The sequence below is a fragment of the Lepisosteus platostomus genome, chromosome 4, assembly GCF_059453375.1.
Source record: "Lepisosteus platostomus isolate fLepPlt1 chromosome 4, fLepPlt1.hap1, whole genome shotgun sequence".
In the NCBI taxonomy this organism is placed as follows: Eukaryota; Metazoa; Chordata; class Actinopteri; order Semionotiformes; family Lepisosteidae; genus Lepisosteus; species Lepisosteus platostomus.
Genome location: NC_142614.1, coordinates 41907353 through 41922949, shown reverse-complemented (window position 1 = coordinate 41922949; position 15597 = coordinate 41907353). Strand labels below are relative to the sequence as shown.

At 37.7% G+C, this 15597-nt stretch overlaps 1 protein-coding gene across 1 annotated transcript in view; it reads left to right on the top strand.

The window, feature by feature from the left end:
• Positions 1-7645, top strand: part of LOC148673185 (integrin alpha-2-like) — a 51725-nt gene extending 44080 nt beyond the window's left edge. The window contains exons 25-30 of the mRNA XM_088629520.1: positions 324-434; positions 2789-2899; positions 4419-4532; positions 4741-4830; positions 5788-5904; positions 7165-7645. Of these exons, the coding sequence (XP_088485646.1) occupies positions 324-434; positions 2789-2899; positions 4419-4532; positions 4741-4830; positions 5788-5904; positions 7165-7251 (630 nt within the window). The 3' untranslated portion in view covers positions 7252-7645. The remainder of the gene's footprint in view (positions 1-323; positions 435-2788; positions 2900-4418; positions 4533-4740; positions 4831-5787; positions 5905-7164) is intronic.
• Positions 7646-15597: the final 7952 nt, after the last annotated feature.

The following is a 15597-nucleotide window of genomic DNA, read 5'->3' as shown; positions in this document are numbered from 1 at the left end:
TTTTTGGAAGACTACCAACTGGATAGCTAAACTACTTAATTCTCTCCCATATTTTCAGTTTTTTTACCTTTTTTCCAAAGGCCCAGGACACTCATTTACATTTGTTCTTACCACTTATCGTTCTGGGTGTGCTTAGTCATTTGTGGTACGGCTGTTGCACCAAAAAAGGGTTAAGGGACATGTGGTCCTCTTGGTGATCCCTACTGCTTCAACATGAAATTGCAAAAAACAAAGGCTGCACCATCTGTTACCATCTGCAACATTCGCTACATACTTAAATGTATTTTTGAAGTTGGAAAATCATCATCTGTTTTATCTTTAAGGTGTCCACTGTGAATTTTCCAATCAGCATGGCCTACCTCACAGTTTCTCTGCCAGTGTCAACTAAAGCAAACAATCCACTGTTGTACTTAACAGGAGTCAGCACTGGAACGGTAAGTTGTAATTATTCCCACTTTTTTTAATTTGTCACTGACTGCAATGTCCATATGAAAATGGCAGTGGATATTTTTCTGCAAATCGGCTATCCATACACACAACCTGTCGCCGCTGTTTTGGGGGATTGCCAATGAATGCTAGAGGGTCAGTTAGTACTCACTGGGACAAAAGTGTACCGTATCTCTGTAGACCAGTGGCTCCGGCCCTGTTTCCAGTGTCTAATTCCAGCCCTGTAGCCCTGTGTGTGCAGCACCTAGCACACATCATCAAGGCCCAGTACTCATCCTGGAGGACCACTGTGCCTCCTGGATTTTGTTCTAGTAGAGCTGTTAATTGCCAGTGATAACTGATGTCTTTAATCTGCTTGCTTATTTAGACTTTTTAGTTTTCTGCATACAAGTTCAGCAAAATCCTAATTTAAGTCTGGTTTTCCAACAACAGTCTCTCCTTAACTTATTTATTAAAAAGTTGTCCCCTTATTTCTGACTTAATAGATAATTTAAAAATGATGAACAGAGCACAACTTTAAATGATAATGTGTCATTTTTTACATTTTCCACAATTAGCTTTTTTTTTTCTTTCTGGAGACATCTAATAGGGTCGTGACATCACCACGCTGGTAAACCGGCTCACACAACCTGCAATGTCGGCCGTATGCATTACACTCTCCCCTGCTTAATTTGCCATGCTCGGCGAAGGGCTATCCCATCCCGCTGCTAACACCAATGTAGCAAATTCAGGAACGGCGAGGACGGATTCAGTGATTCAGACACTCGTTGAGTAGAGAAACAGCGCTTTTATTAAACTTCGGTACAGCCAGCACAACACACCTGCGCCCGCACGCCAGCAGAGAAAACGAAAACCAGAGCGGGAGAGAGAGAGCGACACACGGTGCGAAACCAGGGAACTATTTACACAAAAACGGGCGATCTCCCCAGACTGGACACCCATTTCACAGTGGGTCAGCTGCACTGGTCAGCGGCTTTCCTAATTCCCGCCCTACTACTACTCCCGTCCTGCCCCTCTTCGCATACCCTAGCCGGGGCGCTCTTCGGCCGCAGTGCCAGGCGAATGCACTACACCAGTGGTTCTCAAACTTTTTGGACCAAGTACCACCCCTAATCCAAACAAAGCATCCAAGTACCACCTACAAGTCATCTTCTCATAGGAACCCCAGAAATTCTCAATGACCAACATGAGTGTGCGTGCACACACACTCACACATACATATAATAAATATTATAATAATGAACTTTGATATAGCGCCTTTAAATGTGGCTTCTCAAAGCGTTTTACAGAAAAAAACAGTAACAACAACAAATAAAAATAATAAAAAAGCACCATTTCAGTGAGAGGGGTGAGCCTGTTTAGTCAAGCAAAGCAGATGTGAATTCATTTTTCGAGCCTTGATACAATTCACAACAGAGTCTAACAGATTTTAAATCGTCAGGCATTTTCTTGATGGCAAAGCTCTCGCGGTGAATGTTGCAATGCGTCCATTTCTGGAGCAACCTCTTTAATTCGTGCAACTACACCGCTATGTCGGCTTGTCATCGCTCTAGCACCATCTGTACAAACTCCGACACATTTTATCCAGTCGATGCCATTCTCTTCGAAAAATTAATTCAGAAGCTGAAATATGGGCTCTCCTGTAGTTCCTGTTGGTAGCGGCTTACAGAACAGAAAGTCCTCATGGGACGTACCCTCAAACTCGTATCTAACGTAATCGAGTGAATTGGCCAAATTGACTACAGACTCAGCTAATTGCAGTGAAAAACATCTGCTCATTTTAACGCACTCTATCAGTGTACTTTTGATATAATTTCAATAATTCTATGAATCTCTTGTGTCCACTGATTAGCACGCACTGTATCGCAGTACGTAGGCTGCGTATTCGACACGTATTAAAATAGAAAATATGAAAACTGTCCCGATTTTTCAGCGCACACAACAAAGTTCTATGGATCATATGGCGTACCGGCTGGCAGCACTCCGCGTACCACTGCTGGTACGGGTACCACAGTTTGAGAACCACTGCAGTACACTATCCACTGTCTGATTTCAAACTGAATATCCTGCCTTACTGAATACTGTAGTTTAGTAGTTGCATTATTAGTTCACATTCCATTGCAACAATCCAAAATATCAGTATATATGAAATAAAGGGTATCTTGGATGATTTCAGAAATGTCCATTAAGTAATTTAAAGATCTGTACTATTATGATTTATATTTCAGGTTTCATCTTCTTCTACAATCCTGGTTTTATGAAAAATGATGGGGTTTTTCCATTTAAATTACAGAGTATTTTGAAGCTTGTTGATAGCGATTGTCTGGGTCATCTCTTACAGGGCAATGATTTGAGCTGCCAGACAAGTGGTTTGGTGAACTCACTGAAAATAACAGAGAAGCCCTATACTGCTTCTTTCTCAAAGGAGAGCTTCAGAGGAACAGAGGAGCTGGTAAGTATTAGACTTTAATCAAGTTGGACATCTCCAAAATATTCACATTTGAATGAAACAAAGTTCCTATACAGAGATTAAATTATATTAATTATAATTGTTTTGAGTAATTAAAATGTATTGAGTAATCCTCAGCATGAAAAGGCTGCACAAGTGCAAATTTGTTGAGGGTTAATATAATATCACGGAGAACATTCAAGGCTCCTGTGATGCACCCATAACCAATAGACCATGCTGCATATAATTAATAATTATTAATTTCTTACACTTATATAGCGCTTTTTTGGACACTCCACTCAAAGCGCTTTACAGGTAATTGGGACTCCCCTCCACCACCACCACCAATGTGCAGCATCCACCTGGATAATGCGACAGCACCAGAACGCTCACCACACATCAGCTATTAGTGGGGAGGAGAACAGAATAATGAAGCCAGTTCATAGATGGGGATTATTAGGAGGCTATGACTGCTAAGGGCCAATGGGAAATTTGGCCAGGATGCCAGGGTTAAACCCTACTCTTTTCAAGAAACACCCTGGCATTTTTAATGACCACAGAGTGTCAGGACCTCGATTTTATGTATCATCCAGAGGATAGCACCTTTTTACAATACAGTGTCCTCATCACTGTACTGGGGCATTAGGATTCACACAGACCGCAGGGTGAGCACCCCCTGCTGGCCCCACTAACACCTCTTCCAGCAGCAACCTTAGTTTTTCCCAGGAGTTCTCCCATCCAGGTACTGACCAGGCTCACACCTGCTTAGCTTCAGTGGGTTGTCAGTTGTGAGTTGCAGAGTGATACGGCTGCTGGCTGATTGGATATCATATACAATATATTGTTTTTATCTAAAAAGTGCTTGTCTGTGTACTAACATTTTTTCACAAACTTAAAAAAATAAAGCAAAAAATTCAATATACTAGAAGTAGTTAAGGATTGACTTATCACCACTTATAAGAGGCAGGAAAAGGCAGATTTCAAGTCTGCAAGGATTTAAATTGTTTCTAAAACAGACTGAGCTAATAGTTCAGCAGAGTGGATATTAGATGAGCAGTAAGATTTATTTAAACAAATGTTTTGGTACCTTCATGACTTCACCTGGTACTTATGATTCAGTAACTGCCTGCATTGTAAAACTGAAGGTACCAAATAGATTTTGACTGAAACAGCATGTTTCAGCTATTATCATAGCAGCCAATACAGGCAGAACACAAAAACAGAGAACTGCCTGCTGAAATCAAGTGCAGAGAATTCAGTGTGTACTTGCCTGAGATGCAGCTGTACAGCTCAGAATAGTACTACTGCATAGTATTATAAAATCTATGCAATGAAGCAGGAACCAATGAAAGAAGTTTCATTTCAGTTACATGTTTTTTTTTATTGCCTAGTCCTTTAGCTAAAGGTAACTTCAATGACACACTGTATTATGTCATAGTCTTGCTTTTTAATTATGGGACTTGAATTTTGAAATGCTCAGCAAAGAATTAAGTTAATTATTGTTTTTCTATCTCACATGCAGGATTGCAATAATGCAAAATGTGTGTTCCTGAAATGTTTTATTAAAGATCTAAAACGAACAAGCCACTACTTTCTGAATATTACAACAAGGATTTGGAACGGCACATTTGCCTCTGTAAGTATTTACAATAGTATTTGCTATAATATTTGTTTGGTAAATATTTATATAGATTCTGTTACTAACTTGTTCTAATTTGTTTTCCATCTTTTGCAAAACAAATGTGATTCATCACTTTGAAAGACTGCATTGTTAATGTGTATATTACAGTTTGAGAACATTTATCAATGCATTAACACATGATATTAATTTTGTTTTTTGGCAGTCAACATTCCAGTCTATGAAGCTTACCGTAAGTGCAGAAATAGAAACCTCACAGCCAGAATTATTGATCATCAATCAGAAAAGACTACCGGTATGTTATCTGTTTAACAGCAGCATAATCCGTAACTGTACAGGAAAAGTCCATTCTTTTCCTATAGTTAAAGACTTCTGTTGATGCTATTTAAATCCCTTCTGAAGACTGTCTAATTTTCTCTTGAAAATATTTGATTTTCATGTAGAAGTATATTTGTGCATGTAAAGACAATTTTTATTTGGTTGCAATGACACTCTGTGGCCATGTGTGGAATTACAAGCTTGCTTCAACAATCTCATGCACACATTCATTGCTATTTGGGTTCAAAATAATAATAATAATAATAATTGCTTACACTTATATAGCGCTTTTCTGGACACTCCACTCAAAGCGCTTTACAGGTAATGGGGACTCCCCTCCACCACCACCAATGTGCAGCATCCACCTGGATGATGCGACGGCAGCCATAGTGCCAGAACGCTCACCACACATCAGCTATCAGTGGGGAGGAGAGCAGAGTAATGTAGCCAATTCATAGAGGGGGATTATTAGGAGGCCATGATTAGTAAGGGCCAATTGGAAATTTGGCCAGGACACCAGGGTTACACCCCTACTCTTTTCGAGAAGCACCCTGGGATTTTTAATGACCACAGAGAGTCAGGACCTCGGTTTTACGTCTCATCCGAAGGACGGGGCCTGTTTACAGTATAGTGTCCCCGTCACTATACTGGGGCATTAGGACCCACATGGACCGCAGGGTGAGCGCCCCCCGCTGGCCCCACTAACACCTCTTCCAGCAGCAACCTTAGTTTTTCCCAGGAGGTCTCCCATCCAGGTACTGACCAGGCTCACACCTGCTTAGCTTCAGTGGGTTGCCAGTTGTGAGTTGCAGGGTGATATGGCTGCTGGCTTGAGAATGAGAATAACCTTGTGAAATAAAGTTGATAACGCTGTTTATCAAAATCTCTAACAGCTATCCACATCAGAACTGACCAGTTGTGTCCTAATCTCTAGATACAAGTTACCATCAGTAAACCAGGCCAAAAAGGAGAAGTTCCAGTAGGAGTGATTGTTGGCAGTATAATTGGAGGGCTGCTCCTGCTAGCTGCCATAGTTTTCATCTTGTGGAAGGTAAGGAACTCTAATAAGACTTATATATTTTACTTTTCTGAAGCAAAGAAATACTTTATTTATCCTACAACTGCGACTTCACCTAAATTGTAAATCATTTTACTGATCCTGGAAAACTGCTGTCACTCTTGGTTTGCATACTTTCTTAATGACCAAATTGAGTTTATTTTAAATGGTCCAGTTTAACTCTTTACAAAGGTATCGGGTGTTAATAATTTAAAGACCTCAAGGAAATCTACTGGATTCTGGCCCTAAAGAGCTGCAGTTGTACAGCTATATTGGAGTAGTTTAGGTAGGTAGCTGCGTCAGCATGCGTACGCTGCAAAGGAACTAGTAAAAGTTTATTCCATGCTGAAAAGAAAAACAATGTTTCGGCTGTAGAGCCTTCTTTGGGTGGGAGAATGAGAATGAAATCCAAACAAGCTATATTGTATATATAGCACTATAATATTGTTTTCCTTGTTTTCCTGGCTTTGATGCAAGGTGAAGCCTTGTTTTATTTAAATAAAAAAGCATAAAAGGAGCTATAATTTTCTGTTCTCTTTTTTTCTTTAAACCATTGTGGTTTTTAATGGTAAAAAATATTTAGGGCTCCCTCTCAAAAGTTAGTATTCTACAATAAGAACTCTGGCAATGATGCAAAGAATATTGTCCAGGCTTCAGTTTTGCAAGGTCTTAATCAAGATATTACAATCAAGTGGTTCTACTAATATGTTTTCAGGTGCCTTTGAAAGCAGTTCACTCAGGAGACATTTTGATGATTTCTCATTGAAGTTCACAAACAGGTTAATTAGGATAAAGTGTTATAATTAGTTAAACTATTCATTAACTGTACACAAATACTGTAGCTTATAGAACAACACTTTGTAGACTGGACATACTGACACAGACACACAAACAACTAAGCTACCAGTATGTTTGTGGACTGTGGAAAGAAACTGGAGCACCTGGAGGAAACCCACTTGAACACTGGGAGAACATACAAACTCCCCAGTACTGCAAGGCAGTAGTGATAATCACTGTGCCACGTGCCATCTCGGAGGCATTACTCATTTTATTTTATCACTAAAAATTGAACAACCCATGAAATGTTAGAGAATTTCTTTGATAAATTTGTGCATATTGACTGTTGTGTTTGTACATAAATATAGAGAGAGCTGATACACTACTGTGTCACTGTCCTAAAACCTTCATTATGTCATGTTTGTTGATTGCAGTGTGCCACCTTGTACAGTATATTCTCTTCCAATTCTTTTCCAGCTTGGCTTCTTCAAAAGTAAGTATGAGCAGCTGATGAAGGATGCTGAAGATGCAGAGAATGAGGAACTTCAGGGGAATGCATCATGAGTGTACTGTAGGTTTACAGGATAATTAGATCAACAACAATGAAACCTAGCTTAATTCTTACTGTTTCTTTTAATGTGGTCAAAAGTGAGTTTTATGTAAGGTTCAGAATTATGTAATCTGCTCAGAAACATGTGGAAAATAAACAGGTATCTGCCTGTCCCTGCCTCCAGACTACTGGATGCGGATGCAGTGGGCTTGTTTCTACAAAACTAACTGTGAAAGGTCAGATGTTTCAAACTGCTTCCTATAACTGGAGTCTATAAGTGGAGCCTTGCAAGTAAAAGACAATTTTTATAGAGTTACAAAAAATTGCAGAATATAGGAGATGCTATATTATCTCAAGGCTTGTTAATTAGCATGAAATCTTTCTGCAAGGAGAAAAAAAGGAAAACAAGGTTTTCTTTTCCACTTATGATATGTCACATAAACTATAAATGAATCTGCACATTTTTCTTAGTGCTCTGTTATTGCAGTGCAGTGATCCTCATGAAACAATGGATTTTACTTGCTTTTCTTCTTCATACTCCTTTTCATATTATTACAAAAATATTCTTGTCTTGTATTAGCATTGCATAGTCTGTTTGGGAATAGCACAAGGCTGCTTAATTTTTAAATTAAGCCATAGGCAAAGGATATCTGTATTCATTTTGATCAATTACTGTATGTTTACTCTTGTTACTGTACAAATCAACTAGTGTGATGTTGTCCATTTTTTATCCCATATGCTGGCATATGAAAATATACTTTCATCTATATATGACCATGAGGCATTTGGAAAAATTGTGGCTATCTACAGTAAAGTATTTACCTTTCTTGGACAGATCCTCTTTAATTAAATACTAATACAATCTGTGTTTATCAGTGGCAAAAAATCTCAATTGAATACATTATGATTCCATATTATATTACCGTAAAATGTGAAAAAGTCAAAGAAGGGTGAATACTTTTGAAAGACAATATTTACAAAGACAAGAAGAAAATGTGTCTTTAAAATACTTGAAAAAATGAGTGAAGTTAGTTGAACAATTCCAGCTGACAGCTACTTCAGTGAGGGTTGACTGGCCTTGTATATAAGAAGTGTAATTTAAATTTTGAACAAAGGTCTACAGCTCATGAGACGACTTGGAGGCAGTCTAGCTTTGTAGTGTTAAGAACATCAACATGCCCAAATATATGTTAGTGTGCATCATTTTAATTTTTGATCTACATTTAGATTCATAAAAAAAAATACTGTAAAAACCCCAACTTAAACTTTAAGTGCCTTTTTTCTTCAGACGTAAGATGTAGTTTTTCAGCATATTAGTATTTTTCTTAAATCTTCCTGTCTCTTTAGGTTGCAAAAATGAACGAGTTCTATTAAGTCAGGGGCAAGTGTGAGGAAAAAAGATACTAAAGTGCAATCGTCACTTTCAGTTACTCTGCACATTTTTTAGCTATAGGATAGAATAGGAAATGTACTCTCAATGTTATAATATACAGTGCCTTGCAGAAGTATTCAACTCATTCCAAAGATGTTACTTTTTGCTGAATTACAAATAATGTATTCAAAATGTCTTATTGCAATCAAAACATATCTATAGGTGAAAAAAGTTAAATGTCATATAATGTCTGATACAAACCACATTAGCTCCACCCATACTGTCAGGCATAGTGTTTGAAAGAATCGTTATAGGGCTGCTTCCCATCAACAAATACAGGGAAGCTTGTCAATTTATGCAATTGATGCATTCAACATTATTTTAGATTTACATTTTGTTTTGCAAACTTTTGTTTACATTTAACTTTCTTCAGTTTGAGCATATCTTCAGTTTCAGCATTAAAGGAGATTTTTGTAATTCAGGATTAGAAAGAATCAGCACTGATGAGTGCTTTTAATATCACAATAAAAACACTCCAATTTACATTATAAAAAAGACAAAACTTCCAGGTATGCGCATTGCCATATTGTGCTATTCAGAACCAGGCAACAAAACGTCAGTGACATGACGCAGCCTTATTACATTGTAAAGAAACAGGATATTGAATACATCTCTTTTAATCCAATAGAAATAGGGGTCTCAATTTCAAGACAGTTTTGGTGACAAATAGTACTTGTAAACTCTTCATGCAGGTCAATTTGTAACATTTCTGCAGTGAAACGTCTGTTACACAACCTGTACTCCTTCACTCATACATTGCATGACATTAATCATTACAGTGACTCGTGAGCAGGAAGGTGTTGCTACACATCACAGTTCATGGGAGCTCTTGCTCTCCCCTGTGGTGAGACCAGGGGTTTGTGACAAAATGGCGACTTATAGTACTTCACAAAGTTCACGATTTTGTGCTCAATTCAGAATTAGTCAAATGTTTCTGTAATGTGAATTTATTTACATTGTTAACAAGATTTAATAACCAGTCTGAGGAATTGGGGGTGCAGTTCCTCTTTAATTTTAAAATATTCACTTTACAAAACTGTGTTTATGTCTTTTTTAATTAAAATGGGACATCACTGAGATGGAGGTGCATAATTTAGCAAGGCCCTGTATATATAATGAAACATAATTGGTACTGTATATGGCATACTGTATATAGAAGTCAGCACATGAGCAAGATTAAATGTCATAATGGAAAAACAAAGTTCTCATCCCGCTGACATTTTTTCAAAATGAAGACCATTTTTTTCCATTTTTTAGAAACTACTGGAGATTTTTTAATATCAAAGGTATAATGGTACACCATATTGTATTGTATATTATTATACTTAATTTCAGCTGAGCACTAATTCCAATTAGATTTTTGCTGGTAGAGAAAATTGTGTAGGATAGATGGACTGTAAAAATAATATGCCTTATATGAAATGAGAAGACCTGGGAATAACAAGTCATAAATCATGGCAAGCACTTTACAGATCGCAGTCAACCACATTTCCATCCCAATGAACAATAAACATACTGTACTGTATGTTAGAAATACACACCTTACTTTAAGTTATCTTAAATGGCTTAGATTACTTGCTAGTGTGGGTAATTACTTTCAAATGACTATGTCATTCAATCATTTTATCTAATGCAATGAACAAAACATCCCTCTTTTCAAAGATATAGTCATCTATTGAAGTGCACACTGTATTTTTCTTTTATATTTAAAAATGTACATAATCAAGTCACATATGTATATAAGGCAAGTGTACTTTTATACTGTAAACATAATTGTCTGAATAATTCTTTGGGAGAAACTATTGAGTATTTTTGTGCATATTTAGGACCAGGAATCCTTAATGAAACCGTACTGATAAAATGTTGACTTCTGTGGACAACACAAAAACAACACTAACTCTGTATTTCTATAAGCTTTAATCACTTTTAAATATGTTATTACCTGGTTCTTTATTTGTTCATAATTATCTTATTCACTGGTGCACAATGATTAAACATTTTTGAAGAATCTGGGATTGTCTTTATTTGTAGAACTCTGAAACAAGCTATATTAAAAACTGTAATCTGAGATGTATGTTCCAACAACCTCTATTGCATCTATAACCCAAATGTTAACTATGTACCTCAGAAAATTCCCCAAATGCCTCTGCTAAACAATAATTTAAATATATCTTACTTATCCCTTAAGTAATTGATCCCGTAAGTTACACATGTTTAGTGGGGACCTGGAAAAGCATTTAAAAGATAATTCCATGCTGAAAAGTAGAAAGGAGAAACACGTTTCATCTCTTTCAGGTGTGAGGGAGAGAAAGGAACGTAGAGGGGATATAAAGCAATAGAGAATTAGTGACTGAGTGCACATGAGAATGAGAATACAGTATGTACAGAAAACAATGGTACTTCACTCCACTTCTTCTCTTGTGGATTCAGGGTGGTGTCTGTGGTAGAAAGTTGTAATGAAATTTTATTTTATCACTTATGTCAATGGAGCAGTTCATTCATGTTTAGCTAGATTTTGATTTGGCTCAAGATAGTTTTATCTTTCATCACTCAACTCCAAGTCCAAGGTACTGTATTTAACACTGCCTTCCTTTTGTGAAGAACCAGTCCTACAAATTACACGTGTATACAGTATGTGCTGCCCTGCTTTAGTTTATTTGTTGCTATTAATAAAGCAGTTTGTCCCTCAGAGATCATGGAGGACTTTAACCCAGGCGTCAGCAATCAAAGGCACATGTCAAATGTAGGCCACAAATGGCTTTTTAATGGCAAATGCAATTCATTTCTAATAAGTCATAAAGAAGTTCATTTAAAAATGATAAAAACTATACCTGATTGTTCCGTAATTCTCTACAACATGCTACGCAATGAAAGCTCATTGGCACAGAACAAAATGATTCAGTTGGGTTATTTACTGCATTATTTTTCACAGGAAATATCAGCTATGCTGCTGATGACATTTTTCCCACTTAAGTGTTAAAGTCAAACATTGTAAATGTGCAATGCCTGTCAGTGTGTAAAGCCATGTTGTGATGCAGTTAAAATCTTTTTTGTCAGAAAAAAGTCAAAATGAGCCCAAACTCCAACATCAAAATTGGGGTGCATATGAATGAACTCAGCCGTCTGCAGGGTACAGATTAAACTGTTATGAGTCTTTCTGAAACATGGAAGGCATTTCTTGCAAAACTTGTCATTTTTGCTCTGGACATTGACACCTCAACGTTCCGCTATTTTCAACAATACTTTTAAAATAATTGCACAATTGGTGTTTGGAGCATACATACAGTGCCTATAAAATGTATTCACCCCCTCCCTGGACTTTTTCACATTTTATTGTGTTACTGCATTGAACCCTGATGTATTTAACTGATAATTTGTGTCAAGTAAAAACAAAAGAAAACCACACATTTTACTATATTAAAAATAAAAAACAGAAAATAATAGAATGTGAACATGTGAAAAAGTGGAATAAGAATTTTCTTCCATTTTCAGGATTTCCAATGTTTTTGTTTTGCAAAGTATTCTTTTCCGATTAATAATTAATAATAATAATAATAATTGCTTACACTTATATAGCGCTTTTCTGGACACTCCACTCAAAGTGCTTTACAGGTAATGGGGACTCCCCTCCACCACCACCAATGTGCAGCATCCACCTGGATGATGCGACGGCAGCCATAGTGCGCCAGAACGCTCACCACACATCAGCTATCAGTGGGGAGGAGAGCAGAGTAATGTAGCCAATTCATAGAGGGGGATTATTAGGAGGCCATGATTAATAAGGGCCAATTGGAAATTTGGCCAGGACACCGGGGTTACACCCCTACTCTTTTCGAGAAGCGCCCTGGGATTTTTAATGACCACAGAGAGTCAGGACCTCGGTTTTACGTCTCATCCGAAGGACGGCGCCTGTTTACAGTATAGTGTCCCCATCACTATACTGGGGCATTAGGACCCACATGGACCCACATGAGCGCCCCCCGCTGGCCCCACTAACACCTCTTCCAGCAGCAACCTTAGTTTTTCCCAGGAGGTCTCCCATCCAGGTACTGACCAGGCTCACACCTGCTTAGCTTCAGTGGGTTGCCAGTTGTGAGTTGCAGGGTGATATGGCTGCTGGGTTGATTAAACCAGATAGCGTTGATAACCATGACAGGGTTTTGAAATGTACTGTTACAACTGCATTTTTAGAAGGGCAGTTCCGGTTTTCACCGGAAAGCTCACAATCTGTGCCACTGATAACATGTTTCAAGAGAATATAGAAGTTCAAAATTCTCTTGATTTTCATTTTTTTGGTCCTTCAACAGCATCTTAACAAAACCACCTAGAGATGTCAAACTTCTTCCATTTTGTTGAGGGTGATTTTTGAATGTTTTCACACCCTTCACTTCATCATTTAAACATAATGATGAGACAATGTCTCAGTAGTCAATATCTTTGTAAGGAAAATACACAAAGATTTCAAAACACCGCTGTTTAAAAGATTGTGATTTGGATCAACATACAGTACCTCTGTAAACAGGTATTTTCACACTAAATGGTAAGATGTAAATATGAATGTATTAATTTCAGATTATTTTATATTTAAATATTAAACGTTAAATAAAAATATAAGTAGGGCTGTTATTGACATTTTAAGTATCAATGGCTTGCAAATCTGTAAAAACAAGTGCATGAGCAATTTCTTGGCACAACACTTCTAATTGGTTGCCAACCACTATTCTAATCCGTGGTCAAAAATGGGGTGGACATTTGGTATAAGTTACTTGATTGTGAAAACACAAAAGAAAAATCTATCTATAGCTTACACAAGCAGAAATTGTTTGGATAAATCATCTTATATATGACATCTCCTCCATTGTTATTGAAAGTCACTATGATTATAGGTCAATTTACCTGGCACAGTCTTGTTACAGAAAAAAAATAAAACAAATATTAAAGAAGATACATTTAAACATAAACTTAAAACCTTGGGAAGGCAATTTCCAGGAAACAAAAATCATGTGCAGTGGAGCTATACACACACCTACTCCTCCCCCCAGAAATTTGAACAAGAAAGCTTGGGACAATGGGGCAACTGTCCTGGATTTCTGACAGATTATTCCGCTCACTCTTATTTTTTTACTGTGATCTGAACTGGGGAGTATACGCGGATCATTCTCTTTTCAGATGTCAAAGCAATCTTCCTCTCTGGGAAACAGCAGTCTTAGCTTCAGCCGACAGAGGAGATGATTATGGTTACCCTTTCCTCCAAGAAAAAGAAAATCAAGAGGACTTATACCGTATCAACCAGGCAGCTCAGAGATGGATTCAAGACATCACTGGAGTGGTGGAGGAGATAAACCATCTTACTGTATATCCCATCTGGCAAAAATGACAGGCCACCATTCTAATCACTGCATAATGGGCCATCCAGAAGGTGTGAAGGAAAACAATACGCTATTAGCATTATACAAAGCTGACCTTTATCACAAAATGACTAGCTCTGTTGGCCACCACTAAGCCCTGTGAAGTCAAGAGGGCATATCATGTATGATGGCCCTGTCACACACAAGGACAGGCCTTGTAACTTCACTTTTAAACTGCTTCAATACAAAACTTGATACCCAATTCTTAACCGTTGTGGCAATATCGCTCTTCTTTGCTGTTCTCACCACATTATTGCAGAACAAAAAGTGTGTTCCTTTGGAACAAAACTCTCTTTGCCAACTGAGCCAGTGGAATTTCCTGTTACACCTAGCCAGGATGAAGATCCCATCCCATCTCCTTCAGCACTTAATACCGCCTTACTCTGAATTTCCTTCCCATCTTGTTACACCGTCTTGAATCATCGATCACATCTCTGAGGTACACTGCACTGCAACTTCTTCAACTAAAACAAAGCTACTTCTTGGTTAAAGACACATTAGATTATTGCCGTTTTACTGGGATTTTACGACCGAGTCGCTACATCCATCGCAGCACAGGACGCCGTTTCTTTCATTTGTCTGCCAGCAGAGTCTCTATCCCTGCCTTTCGGCGCACGACTGTAAGTCCATCCCATACCGGCCCCGACCTAAAAAATCTCTTCTTACTACCACACCTGGAATCCTGGATCCAAGGATTTAGAAGTGTCTTCTGTTGTTGGTTTTACATACACTTCCACATAGTTTCCACATGTGTTCTCTGGTTCACGTTTTACTGTTTATTCTACACTAGACTTATTAAGTCAATGCCTTTGAAGATTGTTGTGGGGTGTGTTTATAATCTTCTTTCTTTGCACATGCACAGCATAAATATATCCATTGAAATTTTATCCAAATGTTTATATAGTAAAAATAATCAACTTTATCTTATATAGCACCTTTAAAGGTGGCTTCTCAAAGCTCTTAGAATTTTTGTTCTGTACAATTGTTTACAGTAAAATTAGAGACCTCCATTATCTCCAAAGTGCTGATTTTCATACAGTATAAGCATTATTTGTTAAGAGTTGGGCAATACTTGGTGGATATAAGAATCCCCTTTATAATTTATTTTGAAATCTGTTTGCTGAAAGTAACACTTTAGCAAATACTATCAAATTTATCAACTACCACCACCCTGTTCGCAGATGATAAACTACATGACAATGCTTGATATTCCCTGAGTAATCGGCGTGTGTGACAACTTTGTTGGTAAGTATTGAGAGGTTTGTAACACCATTTTTACCCGTGTGAGGGCGCCATTGCCCACCATCAGACTGCAATCACTCTCCATGGGTTTCCACACGACAATTTGGTGAGAAAAATACATTACTTGAAAATCAGAGTTACACTTACAAGTGGTCCTCTTTCTCTAAGTGTTTGAATGACCATCTCAGAAAAAGGAGCTGCAGTCTACAAAAATAGAGCAAGTAAATTACCAGTGTGTAATAACTTAAAGCTCTACTCGTTTATAACATTGACTCCTC